Raw genomic sequence first — 15,581 nt, forward strand, 5'->3', positions numbered from 1 at the left:
GAACAATTTTTTCAAGTAAAACTTAGCCAGAGGCAAAACTAGATTGCTAGTCATAGTAGTAGACTATTAGTGTGCAAATTTTGACAGAATTTGAATATAGCACACCGGTCTGTTGTACCAACATCTTGGCCATGTGTAGCTTGATTAGCTGCAGAACATATTAATGCAATATGTGACCGGATCTTGGAAAACCTACCTTTTGGGAACAAGCAAACTTTTTGGGTAAACTCAAATGAAAATTTCACCACTTTTTTAAAAATTCATTTTTTTGCACATTTGGATAAAGCAACTATTAAACCTTCTTGCTGTGAAGTTTCACACCCATAGCTTCTTTTTCATAGGAGATATGGATGATTATATCAGACCGTGTAGTAATTTCACATGCGTGGGATAACAATTAACTTACAAATTGGGTGGTTTGTTCAGCTGCTGGAATGGCTAAAACTTAGTCTTAGACAATAATACATGGCATTTAACTGCAGAAAAGTACCAACAATACTTCATTAATCTATCAGAAATGTCTTTTAAAGTATTTTAGATTATAAGAATGGAATTATTGGTAAACAAAGTGATTTGTCACCATTTGTCACCCTTATTCACTCACAGAACTCAAAACATTACCATAAAAGTTAGTTTGTAATGTACAGGACAGAAAATTGGCCATATCTCAGGAATGCTTAAAGATATTAAGCTGAAATTTTAACACAAGATAGATGAATACCCAGTATCTCATTTAAGCTATAAAACAGAAAATTGACCAATGTGCCAAAAAGGTAGGTTTTCCAAGATCAGGTCACATATAAGTTTATAGAAAGAAAAATGCAATAAACATCTAATAATATGTATGTAGTAAGGTTTAAAGTTAGAAGTCACATCTTGTCCTCAGATCATCCAACTTCTTTGCTGATATCAACACATTAATTTTAACACATGCAGAAAATGATGACCGTATCTTGTGACTGGTTGTACTAACTTCATTGGGTGTCTTGTCTAATTTATCAGCAATAATTCTCCTATATTAATTGGCTGACTCCAGTGAATTGTACAAGTCTCCCTCTACAAACACAAACCACGGTAATAGCAAAGTCAGTTACTTAATTATTTACGGCCAGGTATTGTAGAAACTCTCTTATTAGTCTTTCAAAGAGCTCTGCAATTTTTTACTTAAAGCACTGTTGTGAGATACAGCACAAGTGCATGGGCAAGGTTGAGTAGTCTGGCAGTGCCCGCCCCTTTGCATAAAGAAGAAGGGACAGGCCAGATTAAAAGTTGAGATACCAATGCAAAACCAGGCAAAGTCAAGTGTTATAATTAGTTTTGCACAGCCAATTAAACTTATGTATAATAATCAGTAGTTTGTTGTTGTTGTTGTGTTTAATGTATACAAACCTAAGACTTGAGTATTAAAGTACATGATTAAATTATTTTAATTATTCAATAACCGTTCAAAGTTTCTAAACTGTCTAATTCAATCACATCATCAGGTAGAAGTATTCATAGCCTTATTGCTCTGGGGAAAAGGGAATTTTTGAAAGATTCAATTCTTGATGATTGTAAATGGATAAATTTGTTCTGACCATGAGTAGCAGGGGTGGATCTAGAAATTTTCAGAGGGAGTTTCTGGTTCTCTGGAATTGCAACTTCAGCCTAGCTGCAAGTTGAAGACAAAAAAAAATCACTACATGGTTTTGAACGCTATGATGGTGAAAGTTTAGCCAACAGAAAAAGCCATAATATAATACAGTATGCAGACCTATAACTCTTTGTAATTTTTATTATCCAGATGATTCATAGGGCGCATGCTATTTCAAAGGGGGTTTCTGGAAACTCCAGAAATCCCCCTAAAACCGTCCCTGAGTAGAGTATGGAGCAGAGCATAGAAAAATGTGAGGGATGTCAACAATATCATTAACCATTTTTAAAGAACATAATTAAGGAGGACCGATTTCTATGTAGTTAAAGAGATGGCCATGTAGTCAAGTTGGCTTAAAGTGATGACACACTAGAATATCTAGAAAAATTACTGAAAACAAATCTGGCCATGCTCATTTGGACCATTTCAACTTGATGGATGTAACTCTGTTGTGTTGCCAAAGAAGCTAGTGTATGTTATTAACAGTAACATGCAACAAAGGCATAATTTTCACACATAATTATATGGTTCAATGCTACCTTCTCTGAATGCAATCTTTATAGTGATCTTGTCCACCAGGTAGAGCAGTCTATACATATCAAGTTTGAGTGACAATTAATCTGTACATCCTCTACTTGCATCAGTAAAATATTTTAGGCTTGGTCAATGACAGATGTATACATGTAGTCCAATAGTTTCTTCCTCATGTTTCTCCAGTTCTTTATGCATCATCCTCTCCTCACACTCCACATTGTGATATACTCAAGGCCGCCCACAGGGGGGGGGGGGGAGGGGCAACTGGGGAATTTTGCCCCGGGCCCCAGCCTGAAAGGGGCCCCAGGAGGCCCCATGAAGGGCCCCTTGAATACCTGTTTAAAGATCGATATACTCTAATAGAGCAGTCAGATCTAAATACTCTAATAGAGCAGTCACAGTATTCTTCAGAGGAGCAGTGTAGCAAGCTTATAGATAAGGAGATATGGTTGGTGAGGGGTAGTTATTGTCATTGTCAGCAGGTCATGATCTTTTTTTTTTTTGGTCTTCAACTTACAGCTTGTAAGTTGTGATTCAGAATGGAACCCTCCTTGCCTCTGGGGCCCCACTTTAACTCTTCGCCCTGGGCCCCTTAATTTCTCTGGGCGGCCCTGGATATACTCACACTGGACCATGACACTCCTTCCTGTGTGCTTTCATGTCTTCGCAAGTGACACTCCCTACCTCACACTTGTTGGGACAGGGTAGCGGAAGCTTGGGACACTGTTTCTCATGTTCTCTTTGATGCTCTTTTGTAATGTGGCAAAGTCAATGTTCAATAATACGATGTGGACACTCAGTCTCAATTACATGACTGTTTAAATATTGTCAGGTGAACAGGATACTATTCTTGTAATGGAGACTGAAAATTACATTCATAATAATATATTGATATAATAACTGAGGATACAAGCTAAACCTTCATTCTACATGCAGTACATAATGGGATATATAATTGTGACCAAATTTGACAAAACAAGGCTCCACGCGCATCCAATTGTCTGACTTTAACCAGCTGTAACTTGCCTACTCAGCAAGCTATTGGCCCAAACATTTCACAAAGTCTTTCCATAGCATAGTACAATACCAGGTCAAAATTTGAAACTAATGGCATACTCCTAGAGTGAGTTATGGCACTTCAAAGTCATAAAAGTTGATGTGTGGAAGCCTTGTTTTGTCAAATTCACATACATATATATATATATATATATATATAACTATGAAGGTTGCATTACTGATAGTTAGTTATTTTCCTTAGCATTCATTATACTAACAATAATTCACTCAGGCACAGTTTTGAAGGAGGAATTCAACGAACAGATTGATACACTCTACAGGGTCAGATCCAGGGTTTGGCAAGGGGGTGTATGCACCAGGGTAGTATGGAGCTGGGGCCCCCCAGAAGCTAAAGGTGCTTTATATGTTTCAGGACTGAAATTTTGATGTAGAACAATTTTATGCACAAACAGGTAACAACACTGCTTGAAGGTTCTTAGTTTACTAATTTGTTAAGATGCCTTACTGTAGTTATACTGATAGTAAAGTGTCAGTAAACTTAAGTATATGCATAGAACATAATTATTTTACTAAGTTTTAAACTCTCATCAGTGAATGCGGGTTTACTGAAAAACTACTAAAATAACAAGCAATTAACTGTTCCATACACTGGGGATATACCACTGTAGTAAACTAAGACACTTCAAGCAGTGCAAATTATGCTTAAGTGCATGGTCTGCACTGATCAAGAGATGTAGAGATCACTGACAGTTATATGTAGCTATTTCAGTTATGAGCCAACTGTCGTATAGAATGACATACTAAGGACCATGTGCATTTTATCTGCAAAATTCCTAGCTGGCTATTAGTGGCTAAATGAGCCCATGGATGATGATGCCAGTTTGTATACTCAGCAACTGTTGAGGATTCTTAGGGTTATGACTGTTCTATTAAAGTATTTGACTGACTGCTTTTTGTTTGCTTGTATTTTTTTTTTTTGGGGAGGGGACACGTGCTCCCTTTTCCCCCCACCCCGATCCGCCACAACAGTCGAAATCTGATTAATAAGCGCTTCTAAAATAATTATCTCGTAAGAAATTTTGAAACCATACAGTTAGTATTAAGGCTTCTCGCTCTTTTATTTGGAAATGGAAACCAGTCAGCACATTTTCTAGAACCGCCCCTGTATGACCTGCGGGCTAACACCGAACGATAAAGATGGTGTCGGTAACTGTGATAAAATCTATTCTACTGGTTGTCATGGCTGTTGTCACTATGATAGCCGTGCTGCTTCCGCTAGGCGTGCTGAAGATTCCACGCGTAAAGAACAGCAATTCGGATCGAAGGAAGTTTATTTTATCAATTCTGAACTGCTTTGGAGGAGGGGTGTTCATCGCTACCGGTAAGTTTGCATGCTGTAGATACTCAGTATGGTCAGCATCCTCCGAATTAGGTTATCTCCACCTTCTTACTGATAGTAAGGAAAAAATGGATGAGGCTATTGAGGACGTTTTACATAAGGAAGTGGAGTATCCTTTCACCCAATTTGTAGTCTGTGTAGGCTTCCTCTTGGTGTTGATAATTGAAAACATTGCAGTGTCGTGTAAGTCTGCAGACCAGGACGAGGTATTGGAACAAATAGCACCATTACACAGTAGTATCAGAATAGTTAACAGCTGCAGAGTATCAACAGGTGAGTATGACCTCTATAGCTATTGTCGCAGACTAAAGTTAATGTTATGGCCACCAACTAAATGCATAGTAATCAAGGGCATAGCCAGGGGAATTGGGTGGTTCGGGCACTAACCTTCTTTTCAGTGACAGAAATTTTTAAAATCAAGTCACACCAAACTTTCAGCCTTGGGTACTCTCCAGCAGCTACTGTACCTGAGAAGGTAATTATTCTATTTATGCTGAGTGCTTGTGTTTATGCATGTGATGGGCACATGAAGTCTCGAATATACTGGAGTACAAGATGTCTGGGTTAATTTTCAGAGACAGGAAAACCCAGAATAATGTTGGTATTCCGGTGGAAGAACATTTTGCTAACACATATGGAGAAGGGTGGTGTACTAAAAGACTGAAGTTGACAATAAGTAGAAGTGAAATTAGCCAATATATTACTAACACAGTAGATTGCTCAATTAGTTGCACCATAATATGTACTAGTACTACTGCCACATACTTAGGGACACGTCGATTTCGCCGGCAAATTTATTGGCATAATGGGTGGGTAAAAGCAATGAGCAAAAGGCTGGCATAATAGGTGCAGTTTTTGTGAAGTGGACATAAAAATTGTGCAAAAGATGGAGATACTCTAATAGAACAGTCACACACAATTAAATAGCAACAATACAAAGCTATAATTGTTATGGGAAGAACAAGTGGTGATCGAGATACCCTAATAGAACAGTTACTTATGTTAAGCAATGTTAGCTAGCTTCTTGCTATACATGATAAGAGCAAGTGCAGATCGAGATACTCTAATAGAACAGTCACTTTAAGGTTAAACTGTAATTTGCACTTGGAAATGGTAAATTAATGCTGAGCAAAATATATAATTCCTTAGCAAAATATGGAGCATAATGAAAAAATTGCTGGAAAGAAAATAGATGAAAAAAAATAGACTTGTCCCTACACATACTCCACTTCAAATTCGAACCCCACTCCAGAGAATCCTGGCTGGCTTACGTCCCTGATAATATGTGACCAAATTTGCAAAAAGGCACCTTTTCACACACAAAATTAATTTTGATGAATTTTAAACTTCATGACGTTTTTTAACTATATATTGCTTTCAGTTGTCTGAAATTTTCCATGATTAAGCAGTATATTGAACGGTACAAGGAGTCAACTGTTATAACATTTTGTTCGCTATCATTAATAAAAAGGTACCATTGTACACACCAATCTCAAGGTACAGCTTTAAATATAAGAAGTATTGTCACGAAGATAAGCAGGGAGACATGCATTAGGTGGCTGAGGTGCAACTTTATTTATTCATCTATCAATTTCTATCAATTTTTGTCAGCAGACAAGGGTTGCAGTATGAGCCTGCATAAGGTACGTATACTTCCTCACACAAACCAACATAGTAGATACAAACAGCATGTAATTACAAAAACAAAAAAATATACTAAAATACCTAGAAATTACATTAGAATTTAGCTACAGCAGAGCATTTCAGTTTTGACATTTTAGCTAAAAGTACAGTACTTGAGTTTCACATAATTTACACAAAAAATGAATAGCAAAGGAATTAATGAAGGAGGGTAGTAAATAAATTGTTAAAAATGCATGAGAATGGGCTGGAAAATCATTCCTCTGAAGATAATTGGATAGGAGTAGATTGATTTAATTAGGATAGCTTTGTTTAACAGCATAATAAAAATGTCCCAATTCAAAAGCATGCTATCCAAGTTTCCTTACTCTCTTATTGCTGGATTTAGTCCACTGAATAGTAAATTGGTCAAATGTACTTTTTTTATCTACCGCTCAGCTCTGCATGACTATCATGTTGATATTCTTAGTAGTAATGCAAGACTCCACACTTTTGCTTTAGTACAAAAACAGGTGAAGCACCCTTTTACTGTGTACTAGCTAGGAAGCTAGTAGAAGGTACAGTTGCAATTGAAATTTATCATGCATAGGCAATGATAAGGCAGAAAGAGCAAAGGTAAGGCTATAATCTCTTCTAAGATTCATTGAGAGGTTGCTAAAATTATATTTTAGGAGTAAGCTGCTAAACATTGAAATATTTTAATAGAACAGTCCACTACTTTAATAGAACATCCTAAATGATTTCATTAAACTATAAGGAAAAAGACCAGTGTGTGAGCTGAAATTCTTGACCTGTGCTATGTTATCTTACCATTGTACCAAACTTCCTTTGATATGTGGAACTTGATTAAATATAGAATCCTGGTAGTGGAAGCTGTAGTGCTGTTAACCCTAATAAGATGCTTATAGTTCCACTAGAATTAATGTCTTAGTTGAAAAAGCAAGCATTTAACTCAAGCATAAAGTTTGCAACTGAAACTAAAATATCTGATATAATTATGTATATGTACGTATGTATGTATAATTATAGTTATTTTCACAATGATCTTTCAAATGGATTATATGAACACTTACTGATAGTCTGATCATTGAAAATTGAGGCAGGTATTCCAGATAAACAAACACTCTGAGAAAGACAACCAAGAAGTGCAGCAGTGTTTCTGAAAGCTCTTGGTATCATGCAGCATTGCCTTTTTGCTTGGGTGGTTTGGATTTGTGAGATTCTCAATGATCCACCTTTCTTGCCTCATGTATTTCATCCTGTGTTTTGGTGTCTCATCTGGTTGGGAGTTCTGATACATCCCTATATATCTCTTCCAGGTAAAGACAATGCTATTGCCTTTCAATATCTGCTTTCCAGAAGGATCTTCAAGCTATCATCAATGACAATTTGTTTAAGCAAATGATTATTATGTGCCTCCAATGTTTATGATCATGCTCATTTCACATTCTTCTGGGACCAGTAGCTAGTAGTTGGTTTAAGGCACTGCCACAGCCATCTCTAGGTTTGGCAATTTCTTCCCACAAGTAATTGCTTTACATTTTAAATCCAGAGGTCCCTTTGTTCGCTTTGTCTCATGATTGATCAATTTGGAGACTATCTCTTGGGCTATATACTCACAACCCTTTGCATATTTTGAGCTGGTTTCCATTGTACTTCATGTACACACTGTATGTGAATAAGATGTTTCTGTTTCTGACCACTGTTGCCTTGGTGATACATATATACAGTACCATCCTGACTTTTCTCATGGGTATCCTGCCTATTTTGATCTTTCTGTTACAAGAGCACTACTCAGCCTGCTATTATCTCTGCTGCAGGCTGCTAAAAGGGGGGGCTAGTTGTGGCCCAAAAGCTAATTGTCAATGACTTTTGGCTAGTTGCAAACGGTAGTTGTAAAACTGTATCTAGCTGCACCACAGAAAGGTATAAACTCAAAGTTGTGTGTGTGTGTGTGTGTGTGTGTGTGTGTTGTACATCTTAACTCTTTTACAATTTACTACAGGGATTTGACCTCAAGGTCCAATCTTGAGATAGCCATTTTCAAAAAAATTTTATTCATGGTCTACTCTTTCATTAAAAATTGCCTTACAATCCAACTAGTTTTAATTAAATGAAGTTGCCTAAAATCCAATAAGCATGTTGCCATAGTTCTTACATCTTTACAATCAAACAAGAAATGGAGAATGCCAAAAATCAGCTAACCTCAGTTTGTGTGCTCACCCATTATAAAAACATTACCTTAGCAGCTGACACGTCTGCATGCACATGAGTGAGGGCTGTCATATCTCACATTTTCTCAGATGGTTCTGAATGTCCAATAGCCTAGGCTTCCCATACATTAACAAGTGCAGAAACGAACTACAGTATGCTTAACTGGGAAAAGAAGCTCTGGCAAATCATGTCACCAAGAAGGGCATACCGTCACTAGCCACTGCAAATTTACAAAGATGGTGCCATGAATGATATGGATGGTCTGAATGTAGCAGCCCCACCTCCTGCTGTTGCTGAGCTGGTCGGTGATGGTGGACTTCTATCATTACTATCATGACTAATTCCTTGTAGGGATTATCACCAAGGTGGTCCTGGTACATTTCTAACTCATGTTGACTCCTCCTTCAAAGTTGAGAAGAACAGTCATCAAGAATGGTAGTGAGCAGGTGGCTCAACAGTGCCGGTACAATATCTCCTCGATTCAGACACTTAAAGATTTTCAGTTCATTGACGAGGATGGCAAGAATGAAGAAGTTAATGAAAGGGAGAATTAGCACCCATAGTGAAGGATAAGGATCAAGGAGAGAACACGAGCCAGGCATCATTTGGTGATAATCCTTTACAAAGTATTAGTCATAATAGTAATGATGGAAGTCCACCATGATCGTCACTGACCAGCTCAGCAACAGCAGGAGGTGTGGCTACTACACAGAACATCAATCGAACTCATCCATCCAATCAGACAGAAGAAAATATGCAACTGCATTCAGATGTCAAAAGAACATCAAGACAAGCAGGACAAACTAGCAAACACTCTATTCACAAGTAATAAAATCTCCCCGTGCCAATGACCCTGGAATCACCAGAGTGAAAGCAATTTCTTGAAGCTACTTTTTGACTATACCAACAACTTGAACAGTTGGATAAGTCTGTCATTCATGCCAAGCCAACCCAGCTGCTGGATCGCATGTTTTTTGATTGTTGTAGATGCACACTCAAAGTGGTCAGAAGTAGAAGTGATGTAAACCACTACCTCTGAAAAAGAACAACTGAAATCTTAAGGTCACTGTTTGTACTCATCATGGATTGCCAGAACAATTTAGTATCAGACATAGTCCTCAGTTTGTCTCGGCAAGATTCACACAATTTCTAGAAGGTGATTGTATTATAAACACATGCATCCTTACCATCCAGCCTCTAAAGGCCTTACTGGACATTTTGTACAAACACTGAAACAAACTCTGAAGGCTAGCTCTAGTGATTCACCATTATGCTTAGCAGAATTCTTGTTTGAGTATATCGTGCAAACCCTCATGCCACCACTAATGTTACTTCTTGTGAACTGTACGCTCCTGAAACGTAAGTTCAAAACACATTAATTTTGACTTGATGATGCTGAACACAAAACAAAACATGACATATAAGCAACAGATCAAACCAACACCACCATACAGTGACTTTTAGTGTAACAAACAATAATAATAGCAGGACTGTGAAAAGTCGCATAAACCAAATATGCTATAGAAGAGACCCTTGAAAGGCTACAGCCACCTCTGTCAACATTGACACTTATCCTTATTCACCACCAGAGGATACCACTGTCTGTCAGCTGAAACTATATGACTGAACAAAATACCACTAGCCCAGCTACAACAGAGCCTTCAAAAAATTAAATTAATTTGTTATAATGCCAACGTCTTGACTTTGATGGACAAAGTCACTCTTAAAAATGGAGGAGATTTGGTATTGTGCATAGAGCTACTTGTACTTGATACTTATTTAATTTCCTTTGTAGTTCTAGAACATTCGTTACTATACAGTATGTGTGCTGTGTATTTCACTGTGAATTATGAGCTTATTGAATGAATAGTTAAATTTGCCACTACTATAAGATACACTGTATACATGGTTTTCATATGGTATCTAATATAGAACAATATTAATGTGAATTTATTTTATAACAGAAATAAATGTTAAAAAAGAACTTCAAGAGACTACTGAGCTAATAGAATCAACCCACTTACTTAATACTGATAGCACGAATGACACCAGAGTAATAACTTCAACAAAGAGAAGTAACCTTCATGCTTTCACAATGGCACTTGCACTTTCAGTGCATTCTATATTTGAAGGGTTGGCTTTGGGATTAGAAGAGCAGACAAGTCAGGTAAAAAAAAATGGTTGTGCACTGTACAACATGTTGTACATTATTTCTCTCATAGGTATTACAAGTGTTCGCAGCCATCATAATTCACAAGACAATACTGGCTTTCTCTATGGGATTAAACTTTGTCACAGTAAAAGTTGCTTTGAAGAGCAGCATAATCTTAACATCAATATTTGCCCTGGCCAGTCCCATCGGTGGAGCAGTAGGCATAGCGTTAGCTGTTAGTGACAGTCAGAGTGTAACTGTTACTGCGCTCAATGCCATCCTGTTGAGCTTGGCTACTGGCACATTCTTCTACATTGCTTTTATTGAGGTGATTGGATACGAATTGGCCAATGTTGATCCCAATTATCACAAGCATAGGCTACTGCTAATTCTAGGAATTGTATTGGGGTTTGCTTTATTTGCTGGAGCTTCCTTTATTCCAGATGACTAGACTTCACTCCAGATAATTACTTTTGTAGTTGTAGTCCTATAATGTGTGACAGATGGAATAAAATTTGTAGTTTTGTAAAAATGATGTTTATATGCAATGCAGTTTTAAAGAAGGATAACAGTTGTTTATCCTGCTAGTTCAATTGAAACTGTTGCACTTAATTTCATTACACCATGCATGATTCTAAGAGAACAGACCTGCCTATTAATAATTTTAAAATACTCTATAAAGTTTATTTATTATTATTTTATTATTAGCGCTTTACAGTGACCGAAGGTCTGACAGCAACATGTGCTGCAGCCTTAGGATTACCTAACCTAATTCAGGACTTAGACAACTTGACCTACTGACTGATAAGGTGTAACAGAAAAGGGGCCAAAGTAAGGAAAAAATCCCTCTAGCCCCAGGATTCGAACTGCAGGTCACCCAATGTCTAGTTGGGGCCACACTCAGGAGGGATGGATTTTCTTCCTTAAACCTAAAGTATAAAACCATACAGCACCAATGAAATACAATTGAGTCCCAGCAAAATATATTAGCTTGATAGCAGCACAATAAACAACATAACACGTAGCTACAGATATACACAATAAAAAATGAGTGGTAAATACTGTGAACATCACTGTACATTTATAGTGATCATTTCCAGTGATGTCGATTTGCCACAGTATTCACTACTTACATTAGAGTGTATGCAGAGTTGCATGAGGGTGACTAGTATATAAGTTTCATAACCAGTAATATAACTAGTCACATCCCGTGTACATATCTGGTAACCTGGAACCAGGAATAACTGTCCACCACATAGTCACTAGTAATATAATAGCCAGAGCATACTTTAATTTTTGCACCATACATGCATGCTACAGCCACATCAAGTAAACACATTCTGTGTTCTTCATGATTTAGTGTGAGGAACAAGCAGAACTGCAGTTGAAGCTAAGCTGAAATGCATGGCCACAGAAAAATATAATATAGTTTTCAATACTTTAATAAAGCTAGCATTCATATAAGTAAGACGTTATAAAGGTGCAGTTTTAAGGGGTTTCTGGAAACCATGCAGTCAGCTTTTTTAATAAAAATAATGGGATTCTTGCTTAAGCAAAAGTTATAAAGGGTATTGCATGGACTGTGAACTTCGTACACAGGCGAAATAATGTGAGGAGCACAATACCAAGTTTTGACTACACATAAAACAATTGTTGGGAGCAATTTAAAATAAAGACATCACAGATTAAAATGTAAGGAAGCTTTATTTATCTGTACGACAGTTTTACACATCAGCTTTTCTGAAAAGTGGTTTCCTTTAAATGCAAAGATGGTCAGTTTGATGATTTTGAGGTTAAGGAATGAATGGTTTTTACATTCATATAAAGGAATATGTACCCAAAACATTATTTACAAATGCTGAACTGGATGACTTATCGAGCTTTCCGCAGAGATGCAATACCACAGTCTGTTTGGGATAGCTAATTTTATGTTATATACAAGGTTGGTGAGGGTAACAAAAAAGAAAACATTCTATAGAATGGATATGGAGCAATATGGAGTTACAGCTTATTTGAGATGAAAGTTCCAGGAATGGACATTTTGAGATTCAACTAACTTGGAAAGCCGGTTGTAACTATTCCGCATTCAAAGTTAGTGCTGGAGAAGAATGTGTCTTTTCTGTTATGTTATAGCTAAATAAAATGCTATGATTTTTATCCATCACCACAACTAGCTATGGATACTTGATCAAGTTAACCAAGAAAGTATCCTCCCATTACAACTAGTCAAAACATTAGTTGCATATTTTGTCAATAGCTACACTTTAATTTTTAACTGCCGTACAGCCTAAATATTTCGAGGGGCAAATTTTTCCAGGTTGAGCAATGTTACTAAAAATAGAATTTTCACAGATTTGCAAACATTCCCAAAATGTATTAGACTAAATGGAGGTCTAAATATTTCAAGGGTAAAATTTTCACTGATAACACCCAAATCAGCAAAAAAATTTCCCCCTCAAAATATTTAGGCTATACGGTATCACCTCTGTTTCACATGTCTGTCTCAGGCATCAGAGTACTAGGAAATTGTTGCTGATTTTGTGGTTTTGGGGGTCATCAGAGAAGATTTTAGCTTTGAAATATTTAGACCTCCATATATATAGTCTAATACATTTTGGGAGTGTTTGCAAATCCACGAAAATTTTATTTTTAGCAACATTGCTCAACCTCGAAATATTTGCCATTCGAAATATTTGCCCCTCGAAATATTTAGGCACGTTATACTCACGTGATCGTGGCGGCGGTAGTTTTCTACTCTACGAACTCGTCTATTCCTGGTCGTCACAAACTTATAAGCTGTTGTACCGTGGTGTTTTAACGATACCAAATGAGGTTTGGAGATTAACTGTGGAAGCTGCTGTTGTGTGTTCCGTTTTTTTGACAGTGAATGCGCGGCAATTAGAATTGCGGCAGGCTGGCAATGGCAGAAGGCGAAGGTCCGATAAAACGTAAATTACAGCCAGATTCTGTGTCCCCAGAGGCTAACCAGGCGAAGAAATACCAAGGAAGTTCTACTCCAGAGGGCAGAAGGGACACCATTGTCAAATCACTTCTTGGGGATGTATGTCCACACTGTAGTAAGGAATGTTGCTCTGAAAGTAAGGCTGTACAATGTGACCTGTGTGGAACCTGGGCTCATGCAGGCTGTGAGGGTATTTCCAATGATTTGTATGACAAATTTAATGTTTTATGTGCTAAGGTTAGCAACATATCATACTATTGTGAGGCCAATCATTGTAGTAGTCACATTAAACAACTTGTTCATGATCACCATGTTAATCTTCAACAACAAGTTGATTTCCCTTCCTTGCGTTGCTTACAAGCTGAACAAACAAATTTGCACCGGCTAATTTCTGAAGTAGCCAACAAAATTGATGACTTGACCTCTCGAAATAATGTGTTACGTAATGAAGTTGGGGCAGCTTCAGAGATGATTATTACAGAAAAATCACCAGTCATACCTTCTCCTGCTTCAACATTCCTAACTGTTGCTGAAGAATTAGATGACAGAGAGCGTAGAAAGAATAATGTTATCATCTACAATTTACCAGAAACTGATCCTTCACGAGACAAGACATGGTTTGTCGACCTCTGTAAACGGATCTTTGACATCAATGCTAATGTTACCAAAATTCTACGATTGGGTAAACATGTTGAAAACAGGGCTAGACCACTACTCATTGTAGTTGACGATTTGTCACATAAAGAATTCTTAGTGTCTCATTCTTATTACCTTCGACGTCACTCTGAGTATAAGGATGTTTATATCACCACAGACATGACTAAATACCAACGAGAGAAATATAGGAAACTGGTACAAGAACTAAAACAAAGGAGAGGAAATGGTGAAAAGAGTCTGATGATATTAAATGGTGAAATTGTACTTAGAAGATACAATAGCCAAGGTGCTGCAAGTAATGCTCCCTCTATGGAAGCATTACAGAGTTCCTGATGGTAAAGATAAGATTAGTCATTCTTGTGAAAATACTGATATTTTAACTACCCCAGATGTCCATGCTACTCAAACAAGTGATTCCAAGCTAAAAATTTTAAGTCTTAACTGTTGCAGTTTGAGAAGTGACACCAAAAAGGCAATGTTCTTGGCACTAGTGGATGAACATAATCCAGATGTGATAGGAGGAAGTGAATCTCACCTTGATCAATCTTTTTTCACGCCTGAGATATTTCCTGATTATTATAATGTGTTTAGGAAAGATCGTACTATGGGTGGTGGTGGTGTCTTTTTGTGTATAAAGAAATGTTTAAATGTTGTAGAAGAACCATCGCTGGATACAGAAGCTGAACTAATTTGGGCCAAAATTACACTGTTGAACCGATGTCCTATTCATGTATGTATATTCTATCACCCACCAAATACTGATTCTTATCCCATAGAACAACTCCGTTTGTCTATAACCAACTTACTGAACCAATCAAACTCTCCACCGAACATCCTACTAATAGGAGATTTTAATTTTCCAGGTATTTCCTGGAGTACTGGTTATGGCCAAATTAGTGTACCAACTTATGGAAGTGGACTGAATAACTTGTTCATAGATGTAATTAATGACGCTGGTCTTGAGCAGTTTGTACAGTTTCCAACACGTCAGAATAGTGTATTGGACTTAGTATTTTCTTCTTACCCAAGAATTTCTGATCTTGACATTGTACCTGGTATTTCTGATCATGATGCTATAATATTTGATTTTGACATAATTCATAAACCAACATCAAGTAGAAACCAACACAAAGTTGCTTTATACCATAAAGGAAATATTCAATCAATAAAAGATGATCTCATAACCTTTAGAAATGTTTTCCTGCTCAGTAACCCTCAGTCTAGATCTGTTGATCAGCTATGGCAAGAGTTTAAGCAAACAGTTCACAAGGCTGTTCTTGATCATGTTCCACACAAAGTAAATAAATCAAGTAATAGACTGCCATGGATAAATAGACAAATGAAAAAGGATATGAAAGTTCGAAAACGTTTG

At 37.1% G+C, this 15,581-nt stretch overlaps 2 protein-coding genes and 1 long non-coding RNA gene across 24 annotated transcripts in view; 1 reads left to right on the forward strand and 2 right to left on the reverse strand.

Annotated features, from left to right (window-relative positions):
* Window positions 1-15,581, reverse strand: part of LOC136254110 (TNF receptor-associated factor 5-like) — a 39,651-nt gene that overhangs the window by 10,234 nt on the left and 13,836 nt on the right. For 2 of the 21 annotated variants that reach the window (XR_010700320.1, XR_010700318.1), the window contains 2 exons: window positions 2,173-3,029; window positions 789-1,056 (listed from right to left, as the gene is read on the reverse strand). The exons of 17 other annotated variants lie outside the window; for them this stretch is intronic. The gene's annotated coding sequence lies outside the window, so the exon portion shown is untranslated. Of the gene's footprint in view, window positions 1-788; window positions 1,057-2,172; window positions 3,030-7,297; window positions 11,078-15,581 lie in introns of those variants that run through there. 2 more of the 21 variants (XR_010700317.1, XR_010700319.1) reach the window with 2 other exon arrangements.
* LOC136254114 (uncharacterized) lies at window positions 789-2,166 on the reverse strand. The gene is made up of 2 exons (XR_010700322.1): window positions 974-2,166; window positions 789-903 (listed from the first exon to the last, which is right to left on the reverse strand). It is a non-coding gene; the product is annotated as an uncharacterized lncRNA (long non-coding RNA).
* LOC136254112 (zinc transporter ZIP3-like) lies at window positions 4,255-11,189 on the forward strand. 2 transcript variants are annotated; one of them, XM_066046784.1, is made up of 5 exons: window positions 4,255-4,390; window positions 4,446-4,565; window positions 4,617-4,856; window positions 10,403-10,605; window positions 10,661-11,189. In XM_066046784.1, exons 1-5 carry the CDS (start codon window positions 4,351-4,353, stop codon window positions 11,039-11,041), a joined length of 984 nt encoding a protein of 327 aa, XP_065902856.1. In that variant the 5' UTR covers window positions 4,255-4,350; the 3' UTR covers window positions 11,042-11,189. The 2 variants fall into 2 exon arrangements, with proteins under 2 accessions (XP_065902856.1, XP_065902855.1); XM_066046783.1 differs by having other exon boundaries at window positions 4,256-4,565.

This window comes from Dysidea avara, chromosome 4 (genome assembly GCF_963678975.1).
Source record: "Dysidea avara chromosome 4, odDysAvar1.4, whole genome shotgun sequence".
Lineage (NCBI taxonomy): Eukaryota > Metazoa > Porifera > Demospongiae > Dictyoceratida > Dysideidae > Dysidea > Dysidea avara.